The 12,573-nt window shown below is 43.1% G+C and overlaps 1 protein-coding gene across 1 annotated transcript in view; it reads left to right on the top strand.

Annotated features, from left to right (window-relative positions):
- Positions 1 to 6,472, top strand: part of lztfl1 (leucine zipper transcription factor-like 1) — a gene marked incomplete at its 3' end in the record, with an annotated part of 30,873 nt that extends 24,401 nt beyond the window's left edge. The window contains exons 5-9 of the mRNA XM_080751899.1: positions 819 to 893; positions 1,416 to 1,481; positions 2,431 to 2,508; positions 4,901 to 5,080; positions 6,365 to 6,472. Of these exons, the coding sequence (XP_080608025.1) occupies positions 819 to 893; positions 1,416 to 1,481; positions 2,431 to 2,508; positions 4,901 to 5,080; positions 6,365 to 6,472 (507 nt within the window). The remainder of the gene's footprint in view (positions 1 to 818; positions 894 to 1,415; positions 1,482 to 2,430; positions 2,509 to 4,900; positions 5,081 to 6,364) is intronic.
- Positions 6,473 to 12,573: the final 6,101 nt, after the last annotated feature.

Raw genomic sequence — 12,573 nt, 5'->3', positions numbered from 1 at the left:
CACAGGTCACCCAGGAGTCCAGTAAACCTAAGTTTGACCTTTGTGCCCACAGGTCAACCAGGGGTCCAGTAAACCTAAGTTTGACCTTTGTGCCCACAGGTCAACCAGGGGTCCAGTAAACCTAAGTTTGACCTTTGTGCCCACAGGTCACCCAGGGGTCCAGTAAACCTAAGTTTGACCTTTGTGCCCACAGGTCAACCAGGGGTCCAGTAAACCTAAGTTTGACCTTTGTGCCCACAGGTCAACCAGGGGTCCAGTAAACCTAAGTTTGACCTTTGTGCCCACAGGTCAACCAGGGGTCCAGTAAACCTAAGTTTGACCTTTGTGCCCACAGGTCAACCAGGGGTCCAGTAAACCTAAGTTTGACCTTTGTGCCCACAGGTCAACCAGGGGTCCAGTAAACCTAAGTTTGACCTTTGTACCCACAGGTCAACCAGGCGTCCAGTAAACCTAAGTTTGACCTTTGTGCCCACAGGTCAACCAGGGGTCCAGTAAACCTAAGTTTGACCTTTGTACCCACAGGTCAACCAGGCGTCCAGTAAACCTAAGTTTGACCTTTGTACCCACAGGTCAACCAGGCGTCCAGTAAACCTAAGTTTGACCTTTGTGCCCCCAGGTCAACCAGGACTCCAGTAAACCTAAGTTTGACCTTTGTGCCCACAGGTCAACCAGGACTCCAGTAAACCTAAGTTTGACCTTTGACCTTTGTGCCCCCAGGTCAACCAGGACTCCAGTAAACCTAAGTTTGACCTTTGACCTTTGTGCCCCCAGGTCAACCAGGACTCCAGTAAACCTAAGTTTGACCTTTGTGCCCACAGGTCACCCAGGAGTCCAGTAAACCCAAGTTGGCGCCCCTGAATGAAGGAGGCGGAGTCTCTGACCTGTTGAACAAGGTGAGGAAGACATGTTGGAATGTGAAATGCATATCCTTATAGAAAGACATCTTTCTGTACCTATAGGTTGAAATATGAGGGCCTTCACTTTGATGCGATATTATCTTTATAGAAATCAGACCCTCCAGAAAAATGCGATTATGCGATCACATTATCTCCCGCATAATCAGCCAAATGCTGCAGATTATGCCGGGCTCACATATTTTCAAAAAGGCTGCATAATCGCATATTTCGGAACTACCCACATATTTCACAGCATAAAATCACATAAACCCTGCATATTTTGCATCTGTTCGCATATTTCGTGTAATTCACAACTTTCCGCATATTCCACAACTTTCTGTAATTTTTTTCAAAGCATAAGATCACACATTGCCCGTGTTTTTCTGGAGGGTCTATAAATGTGAGAGCCCTCACTTTGATGCATGTTCCTATAGATGCATACTGTATGTATTGATGTACAGTATATGATTATGCATATCCTTATATAGACTTATATTCCTATGTTTAATCTTTCCTCAGGAGATCAGGAGACTACAGGAAGAAAACGATAAACTAAAATCCAGGATTCGCACTCTGGAATCACAAGTAACAAAAATAATAATAATGTGACTGTCAAATAAAGACCTAGCTGTTCATAGAATGTTTACAGAGTGGTTACCATGGTTACTCATAGGGGAGGAGTGAAAACAAAAAGGTTAAAGATCATGTTCTCTTCAAGAGTAATAGTCGGGGGCGTTGGGGATATTTTGTGCAAAGCAGTCTAAAAGCGCCAAATTGTGCACAGATGTAGCCCAGGGCATGCTCTAATGATTTAGCTAGGGCGCCCGAGTCGGCGACCTTCGGGGTCGCCACAGCGGCCAAATCAAGTTGGGCTCCCATCGACTTTCTATACAGGAGGAAAAGAATCTGCTTTAAGCATTTGTTTTAATGGCCCCAGAAAACACCCACAAAACTGGGAAAAGTGATGACTCATCACTTTTCATCACTAAACCATCGTTTTATGGGGCCATCGTTTTAGACTAATTACCACGAAATGACCATGTTGTCTCCCTAATGCTCCCGGCTATAAGATTTAGTTGTGGTTCTCAACCTTTTCAGGCCGCGACTCCCCAAAATAATCGTTAATAGTTTAAATAGTGTGAAAATAGCTGATCTACAAGATCACGTTGCGAGACGTTGTGAGCTTGTTTGTAGATGTGTTTTCTTTCTTTTTTTTGTGGGGGTTAGGGTTAGCCTTATATTATTTGACAATTTGGCCAATGTACTCAACATTCTAATAACAATGAAAACTTGCACACACACTCCTTGACTGGCAAACCACAACCACCGCCCCTGATTTCTCACATGCCCCTCTTCTAGTGCCACCATGAGGTTGCTAAGGCCAATTTGTGTATACAGTACATGCGACCTGGCGGTCGCGTATCTCCCGATTAGGGAGTCTTACTGTTATTAGTACTTGACTTTATGTTCTTATTTACCTTGTTCTGTCAGACTATGGGAACTCTAGATGTTCTTATTTTCCTTGTTCTCTCAGACTATGGGAGCCCTGGATGAGAGAAGCCGGGCGGAGAGGGCTCTGAAAGACCTGCAGAAGGTGAAGGTGGAGCAACAGGTAACGTTTTTGCTTCTCTGCCTTGGTCACTCTCACACAGTTTACATTTTCTGTTTCTGTTTCTGCCACTTCTGGAAAACCGCTGTCATTTGATTTATTCATTTGCTTACTTCTACCATTCACTCTGCCATTTTGGACCCACACTGGTATGTAAGAGTATTCAAGTATTTTCCTTTTTTTCATTTCTTTTTCTTCAACTATTAAACAAATAGCAGATCTACAAGCTCACAGCACGGCACCGAGTGAGCGCTGCGCTGTGAGCTTGTAGTTTTGCAATCTTTGAAAAATCGTGAAATGATTCTATTAATGCCTTCAAAATCCTTCTAAGGTTTTTGAAAAAAACGCATGTTTCTACGTCAAGTGGTTCTCAAACTTTATGTAATTGCCCGCGCAGACCCACATCTCGAAATATTATGTATCGGGGACCCCCCAGAAGCACATATTTGAGTAGCAAATGAACAAAAAGAACAACAATAAAACACGATTCTTAAAAAATAGCAGATCTACAAGTGTAGCGGAGTGACTCACTGCCTCAGCCTGATGGCGCCAAAAGTCTTAGTATCTCCCTCGGTCCATAGGGATATCCCTTTGGATCAATGGTTAAGATAATGGACTTTCACGCGGGAGACCTGAGCATTACACAAGCTCTCGAGTGCCGCACTGTGAGCTTGTATATCTGTTTTTTTTTATCGTTAAAACGTAAAATAATGCTTAAAGTGACACAATTCCAGTCCTAAATGAGTGAATAAACATTCTGCTGGCTCTCAGCATAAGGCCTGAATGTGTGCATTCTGTCGTTTTTGACAGCACATGTTGATTTAGTTTTAGTCATAGTCATTTTGAATAAAATGTCTTTTAGTTTTAGTCATAATTTAGTCACCCAAACAGTTTTAGTCTAGTTTTAGTCGACTAAATATCATATGATTTTAGGCGACTAAATCTACACTTGATTTAGTCAACTGAAATGTGGCCTTGCTGGCATCGATTTTACACTTGGTTGCGTGCTGAAAATAGCCAATCTACAAGCTCACAGTGTGCCGCGTTGTGAGCTTGTAGATCTGCTATTTTCAGCACGCAACACCTGAGAGCAACCAAACATAAAATGACTCTCTTCTCCACTAGTCCCTCCCTAACGTTTTAGTCTAGTTTTTATTTTGTTGACACAATTGTCAATATATGTAGTCTTAGTTTTAGTCACCATTGTTTAGTTTTTATTTCGTTTTTATTTCGTTTTCGTCAGTGAAAAAAACTTCCGTCATAGTTTTAGTAGTCTCGCGTAGCCAGACAACTATTCCACAATCTGCTATATAGAGTCTGGAACGGCAGCTCCCGAACGGCGAGTATCGGAAGTAGCCACTGCTGCACTGAACTGTAGTCCCACTGGAAACATAACAGAAACACAGTAGCACAGACAGAGACACTCGAGTGGCCTATTCTTGTTATGGGTGTGTAGTTTAAGAAAACGTATGAAAACATCAAGGAGGTAACACCAACAACACCAGAGAAAGACGAAATAACGCCCCAAAAATATTGAAAGGAGACTTAACGCTTCCAGTAGGACATGTTATTGCTACTGCACCAAGGGAGCGGTTGCATCACATCCGCTTTATCTCATACTCATCGTTTATATTTCCGTCTCCCAGACTGTATGCCGGGAGCATTTGCAAATCGTGGAGGCAACAGTCTGGCCACGCGAGACTATAGTTTTAGTCGACGAAATCAACACTGGTGGTGGGTCATGGGCAGGGGCGTCACAACAAATTCTGGGCCCTGGGTACAAGGATTCACTGCGGGGCCCCCCATGATGATGTTAACCATTGAAAAATAGCAGATATACAAGCTCACAGCGCGGCACCGAGTGCCGCGCTGCGAGCTTGTAGATCTGCTATTTTTGAAAAACTGTGAAAATGTGTGCAAGAAACCTATGTTTCCGTGTCAGTGGTGCTCAAACTTTTTCATGTCAAGGACCCCCAAGATGATATGCATTTGGCCACGGACGCCCCCATCTCAAAATATTTAGTTCCAGGGACCCCCAGAAGCAAAATTTGAGTTACAAACGTTCGCTCTAAAAAGACATATATTCAAAGATTTGCACACATTTTCACGACTTTTTCAAAAAATAGCAGATCTACAAGCTCGCAGCGCGGCACTCGGTGCCGCGCTGTGAGCTTGTAGATCTGCTATTTTTCACTGGTTAAAGCATTCAATAATAGGCCCTAAATGGGTTAAAATAATGGCTAATGGCTAATAAAGTGACCCATTAAGTCCAGGTGTTACATTCCACTGTCTCAGCATTAGGCCTGACTGTGTGCATTGTGTCTGGTCATCTCTCCCAGGCTCCGGACCTCCTAATGTGTGCATTGTGTGGGTGGTGGGTCTCTCTCTCTCCCAGGCTCCGGACCTCCACTCCCAGGAGATCTCCAGCCTAGAGGACACCGTGTCGGCCCTCAGGGAGGACTATGAGAAGACCCTGAGCTCCAGCGCTGCCTCCCAGAAGGACCTGCATGACAACCTAGTCTCAGCCAAGCACGACCTGCTGAGGGTGCAGGAGCAGCTCACCATGGCTGAGAAGGTACATACAGTCTACCGTTGTTTTGGGTTGAGATTGGCACATTTCTCCTGGGGCAATCTGCCCAGCAGGGACGTGCTGGGCCCCTGATTCAGCCCGGGAAAAAGAGTTGTAGAGGCCCTCATTGCGCGCTACAGAGAGAGATCTCTCTCTATAGCGCTGCTGCTACTCAAAGATTTGTCATTTCAGATCATGACAAGTGACAAGCCAGTGGGCCAATTACATGAGTTATCTTTCGTCGTTGTCGGGTGGAAACCTTGTATGTCCAAAACCGTGACGGCCTTGTATGATGAAGCAGGGCTTTACTTTGCGAAAACATTTACAAAATGGAACGAAGGCCGACATTTTATTTTTATTTTTTTCCTAATGGCCGGCCTGGACCGGCTGGGAATGAACCGGCCGTTCGGGAGTTGTCCCGCTTTTCCCAATGGCCAGCACGTCCCTGCTGCCCAGATCATGCATGTCACACATGTCTTCTTTTTTAGTTTTTTTTTTACTCTCAAAAAGCGCCTGCAATGCAGTGCATTTGAAACTACATTGCAGTGCACATCATGGGGTGATCACTGCTTGCCTCCTGTGAATTGTTTTATTTTTATTTTTGTTTATTTTATTTTTACCTCGAGTGAGGTCAGCAGACAGAGTGACGTGAGTGAGATGAAAAAACCTGAGTGAAATGTGCCAACGTCAACCAGAGACATCGGTATATCTATCTATATCAGGCATGTGCACACATAGACATCAAAGGGGGCTTGAGCCCCTGCCCTTTTATCCGTCTGTTAAAAAGTGCCCTCTCCAGACCATGAATGCAGTTTTTACTATGGAGAAAGAAATGCAAATGCCCCCTCTTTCCATGCCATACCTGAAGGCAGCATTCAAGAGAATTGCCTTGTCCAAACTCTCCTGAACTTGAATGCAGCATCTTATGTTGAAAGAATTGCCCTCTCTGTGTAGAAATCCATGCCGTTACGCCACATCTCAAGTATTCACTTGATTATGCTTAGTTTAGTGTGGTATCAAGCACCGAAAATAGCCGACCTCCAAGCTCACAACGCGTCGCAGCTCGACGCATATCTGACATTTCATTTTTTTCTTAACCTCTCTCTCTCTCTGTCTCTCTATGTCTCTCTCTCTCTCTCTCTCTCTCTCTCTCTCTCTCTCTCTCTCTCTCTCTCTCTCTCTCTCTCTCTATGTCTCTCTCTCTCTATGTCTCTCTCTCTCTCTCTCTCTCTCTCTCTCTCTCTCTCTTTCTCTCTCTCTCTCTCTCTCTCTCTCTCTCTCTCTCTCCAGGAGCTGGAGAAGAAGTTCCAGCAGACGGCAGCGTATCGCAGCATGAAGGAGATCCTCACCAAGAAGAACGAGCAGATCAAGGAGATCAGGAAGAGACTGCAGAGGTGAGATGTGAGGCGTTGTATTCAGGGGCGTCACAAGGGGTAGGAAAGTGGGACTGAGTTACTGGGGCCCAAGGTGGAGGGGCCCTAGTACTTTATCTATTGAAAAATAGCAGATATACAAGCTCACTGTGAGCTTGTATAATGTGTGAAAATCTTTGAATATATGTATTTTTTAAGCGAACATTTCTAACTCAAATTTTGCTTCTGGGGGTCCCTGGAACTAAATATTTTGAGATTGGGGTCCGTGGCCAAATACATATCATCTGGGGAGTCCTTGACATAGGTTTCTTGCACACATTTTCACGATTTTTCAATAGTTAACATTCATGTGGGGCCCACAGTGAATCCTTGTACCCAGGGCCCAGAATTTGTTGTGACGCCCCTGGTTGTGAGCATATAGATCGGCTATTTTCACAATAGAGGACCGGAGGGGTTGGAGGGATCTTTCTTTACTTCATTCCTACATTGTACTATCCACCTGTTTCCGCCAGAATTACTGTTATAGCATTATCTGTGGGACACTTCCGGCGAACAGCAGACATACAAGCTCACGTCGCGTCACAGATGCAACCGCTGTGAGCTTGTAGATCACTCTCGGCTGCGGCGCCGGAAGCTGCCACTCGCCTTCTGCGCAATGCATGATGGGATGTTGGAAAGTTGTGGATAAATGGCCCTCCAGCACCGTCAAATCACCAATATTTCCCCAGATTTTAGAGGTATTGAAAAGTCCTTAAAAGTTTTCCTGTTCTTTTTTCACATTAACATCACCATTAAATCCTATTGTTTAGTATTACAATGCCATTGGCCACGATATTTGCATATAATACCCCCCACAGAGGCTGACATTCACACCTTCCCAGAGAAGTTGAAATTCCAGCGTCTGGATGAACAACATCTCACTTTTTAACTGAAGCTATTCCTCAATAAAACATAAGTAAAATGCCTGTAATATTTTTTCCGTGATCATTAGAATGTCTAGAACATGTGCATATGTTAATATTGTGAAAAATATTCCCAAAATGCAAATTAGAGCATGATTTATGATTTATGGCTATAAAACCTTACAAAAACATTATACATTTTTTAACATTACATTTTCCTATGATTAGGACTGCTACAACACCATCTGATTTTTTTTTAATTTAATTTAATTTAATTAATAGAAATTAATTCGGGTCTTGCAGGGTTAAATTGTCACTTTAGAAATGTGCAGATACCCTCTATACACTTAAACTTTATGTTGGTTTGTTTACTGTTTGAGTGAGAAATCAATGTTTCACATTAAGTTAATCATCTGGGGACCCCCCCAAAATAATCGGGGGGTCGTGTGTGATGTGATGACGTCATCAAACGATAAAGTCAACTTCAACTCAACTTTTTACTGAGTCGAGTCGACTTGCAAAAATCACGTCGTTAATGCCCTAGTGTATGCCTCAGTTTTGTGTCATCAGAAATAGAGAGTATTTTGTCTTTCTCAGAAGCATCTGTGACCACAGATATAAAGAGCTAGATGCCTCGTTTGCCTCTGCAGTTAATTGGAGCGAAAACTAAGGGAACGCTGTCAGTCAAAGTGACTACTGGCCAATCACAGCGTGTCTTTTCCGTGACTTATCCAAGGACCACAATTCAATTCAACAGAGCCAGTTCCAATGTTGCGCTGCTCAGCTGTTCTTATAGGCTGCATACGTAAAGACCAGCCCCCACCTGCCTCTGATTGGCTTTCCGACTTCTGTATGTGTGACGCACGCGGAAGCAATGAACACGGAAGCGACGAAGATTCCCTTAGTTGCTCAATGCATACGATACGCCCCCTAGCCCAAGGAGGCGTCTACGTTTCTATGTCTATGTCTATGTCTGTGACTGTGTTTTCTTTGTGTTTCCCTGTAGGTACGAACCAGACGAATGAAGGTGTAAAACTGCTGAGTGGAGAAAGAGGAGGATGTGAGAGACGTTTAGAAGAATCCTGACAGAAGCTTTTCAAGAAGAAGCACGTCGTCATCCTCCTGTTGTGGAACTCTAGATAGAGACTTTCTGTGTCTCTCTGCCTGTAGTGCAAAGGACACGCTGTAGGGGGCAGACTGGAGGCAAGGTGGCTCCTACCTGTAGTGCAGTGGTTCTCAACCTTTTCAGGCCCCCAAAAAAAAAACATATTTTAACTGGGGACCCCCCCCCCCCCCACCCTGATGAGCACTAAGAGTTGAGGGCATTACATTTTGTATAACACGGTTCTATTGTGAAAATAGCAGATCTACATGCTCCACAACGGCGATGTGAGCATGTAGATCTGCTATTTTCACAATTTCTGCCTCTAATATTTGACAATTTGGCCAGGGTTTAATTTGTTATACTTAAAAAGTCCTTAAAGGAGTAGTTCACCCCCAAAATGACTTTTTTTTTTCTATTGATTACTCACGCCATGGAGACTTGAGTTCAATGATAATTTTAGTTTTTTTGTCGCATCCCTAAGACAATAATTTGATTACAATGAATCTACCCCCATTGATTCCGGATAGGGACCCGAATGCATTTGGGTCCCCATCCAGAATCAATGGGGGTAAATTTACTATAATCACATTTTTCTCTTAGGAATGCGACAAATACAACAAAATCTTATTGAACTCAAGTCTCCACGGCGTGAGTAATCAATAGAAAAAAAGTCATTTTGGGGGTGAACTACTCCTTTAAATTGTCACTTTAGAAATGTGCAGATACCCTCAATACAGTAAAACTTCATGTTGGTTTTGTTTACTGTTGAGAGAGAAAACAATGTTGCACGTAAAGTTAATCGTCTGGAGACCCCACACAATAACTTGGGGACCCCCCTGGGGGTCCCGACCCACAGGTTGAGAACCACTAGGGTAGATGGACCAAACTCCTGACAGTGATATTATCATACATCCATTCTGAGTGTTAATTTAACCCTTGATTCTGACTAAATGGACCTTTAAGGGTCCTGCTCGCCTTCGTAAGCTGTGCTTTTTTCTTAATTTGGAGCTGGTAGTTTTTCCCCCTCAAGTACTCTATGCAAGTTGGTTCACATTCCTGTTTGAAGAGGCCTTGTTCGTTTGGCAAACTGGACGGATAAACTAAATAAAGCAGTTTTAATTTTTTCAAACTACTTTCAGGCCAGTCAATCTGAGCGTTTGACCCAAAAGAAATCGCACTAGTAATGGTTCAAGGTTTTTTATGATCCTTAGGGTGATTCCCATTTTATTCTTAGTGGATCAAGGTGAATTCAGGGGGTTCAAGTTTGGGTCCCATCACTTACTATACAGGAAAAAAGACCCCCCCAAAAAATCTTCTTTAAGTAGCATGTGAGGGGTCTAACTAGTTTTTTTTTTCATGATTCTGAATCCATTGCAAGCATTTGTTTTGGTCCTCGGGCTAAAGACGGACCCCACAAAACTGGGCTGACCCCAGAAAAGTGATGACTCATCACTAAACCATAGTTTTTTGAACCCCCTGAATTCACCTTGATCCACTAAGAATATAATGGGAAACTTTTAACACGTTTTTTGTATGACCCTAAGGATCATAAAAAACCTTGAATGATTACTATTGCAATGTCTTTTGGGTCAGGCCCTTTTTTAGCTTCGATTGACTTTGTCAGCATAAAGCTAGAAATAACTCTAATATCGGTTTAGGCGTAGCAAATAGCAACGGTAGTCGACCATGACGAATGCCCACGCTTTAAGAGTCAATATTTGGGCGTGAGGTAGTCAATAAAATCTGACCATAACATGATCTAATATATATTTTAAAAAGAAGAAAATAAATTACCTATGTTTACTTAAATGTTCTGTAATTTACAAAATATGTTCTTCTCTTGCATGAGTCCAAATATTCCAGGAAAATCTATATTTGTCCCCCCCTATATTTCCCTACACAGTGTGCATAAATAATATAATATTTTTTATCTGAAAAGCTTAACGGTTTATCTTTCTTATTGTTGTGTGGGTGAGGTGAGTGATGGTGTAATGCTCTTGTAGAGTGTGATACATCTGGTACATGCTAGTGGTGCGTTATGTTTGTCATGGAAAGGAAAGGCTGTCTGGCTGGGGGGAATAAAAGCTTTCATCAAAAAACTGCAGATGAATAATTGTCCTGTTTGTTGATGGTGTCCAGGGCATGGATTTCATGAAGGCCATGGCCGCCGTTGCCCCTCAGTTTGGCCTTGTGCCCCTCAAACCATGACCTGAGGCCACAGTGGCCTTAAAGCAGGGGTGGGCAACTTTGATGATGGCGAGGGCCACTATATTTCCACCTTCACTCCAGAGGGCCACAATGCATATTGCTACGTCCTACTTTGTCATTCTAGTATCTCATACAAAAGCGTTTTGAGCTTGTAGGTCGGCTATTTTAGCTTCTTTTGAATTGGAATCCTGAATAATGTTTTGTTATTTTTAATTGGAATCCTGAAATGTAACATTTTGATTTAATTTCAAACGCATTTAGTTATACTGTATACTCATGTTAACTTTATGAACCTAAATTGGACATCGCAAACCGGAAATGCTTGTTCGACCCCGGAACTACTCGACCTTTCAGCCCTTTGGCGGCCATGTTTGTTTACATAATGAAGAAAACATGATGGCCTCTCTCTCATGAGTGCCTGGACGGATTTACAAGCGGATCTCTTTTTGTTTGAATGCTGTGAACGACGTGCAGACGTGTGGTGCGTGATCCGTGCACCATCCTACAGGTTAAAAGGTAAGAAGATGGTGGCAGGGGAAGACATAGGATGCCATTGTTGGTGGCAGGGAATGTGTTTTAAGTAAGTTCCTCTGCTGTGTTCATTATGTCCTCCCTGTGAAACTCATCACTGATTGATTGATTGATTGAAAACTTTATTAGCATTTTGCACAGGAAATTGTGGTCCTTAAGTTTGCTCTCAATTCAACAAGAATAATGACAGACAAATATACAATACTATGCAAAGCGCTGGCATCATACAAAAGAGAAATATGTACAGTAAACAGTTCGGGGAGAACTGTTTACTGAGAGTTGAGGCATTACATTTTGTACAACACGGTTCTATTGTGAAAATAGCCGATCTAGGCACTGCGAGGCGTTGTGAGCATGTAGATCTGCTATTTTCACAATTTCTGCCTCTAATATTTGACAATTTGGCCAATTTGTCATTTTATAAGTATTAAAAAGTCCTTAAATTGTCACTTTAGAAATATGCAGATACCCTCTATACACTGAATCGTTATGCTGGTTTGTTTACTGTTGAGTGAGAAAACAATGTTGCACATTAAGTTAATCATCAGGGGACCCCCCTGTTCTCAACCCACAGGCTGAGGAGGACCACTGGTCCCTCCCTCCCTCCCTGAGACCACCTGATACTGTAGGGGTTGGCAGTGACATGTTGTGGAGAGAAGGTGAGTCTAGAGTGAGTACACCACTGTCTCACTCAGGGCCCAAACAGCAGGTGAAACAGTATTAATAGTATCAGTAACAGAATAAGCGGTCACCACTCACCACCAGTCAACCGTCACCTCAGTCATGTTGTTGTAGTGAAACAGTTCAAACCACAGTCTGTCCTCACTCAACCCTGGAGTGGTTGTGCTTGGTTTGCAGCAGATCTATGCATGCTGCTATAGGTGCAGAGGCAGAGCAGATCTATGCATGCTCCTATAGGTGCAGAGTAGGGAACCACTTCCCCATATGACTAGTATACTATACTGTGTTGTACAAACTGCTTTTAATCAGTCTGTTGTCCTTCCTGTCATGCAGAGAGAAGGGTAGAATGCCCCATCCTCTTCTTTTTTTAAATGCCAAGAATGTTAATGTTTTTTTGGAGCGGTGAAAGCGCTCCCAATGAACAGGTATGTCCGTGGGTATGTGGGTGGGTGGCTGGCTGGGTGGCTGGCCGTGTCCGTAGCCTGGCAATACCTTGAGTGGCCACACACAAAACACTAGTTAAAGGAGGGGCGCTGTTTTGTGCAGGCCAGGCACACTCACCACTCACTCACAGGCACAGTTTACACTCACTCACTCACTCACATAGGGTACAGCTGCTCAAATTCACCGCTCCACTTCGAACCGAGGTTCAATTTTTTAATATATATATATATATATATATATAAAAAAATAGGAAAG

The sequence above is a fragment of the Nannobrachium achirus genome (assembly GCF_963921795.1).
Source record: "Nannobrachium achirus genome assembly, chromosome: 21".
Taxonomy (NCBI): Eukaryota; Metazoa; Chordata; class Actinopteri; order Myctophiformes; family Myctophidae; genus Nannobrachium; species Nannobrachium achirus.
This window is presented reverse-complemented; position numbering and strand designations above follow the sequence as displayed.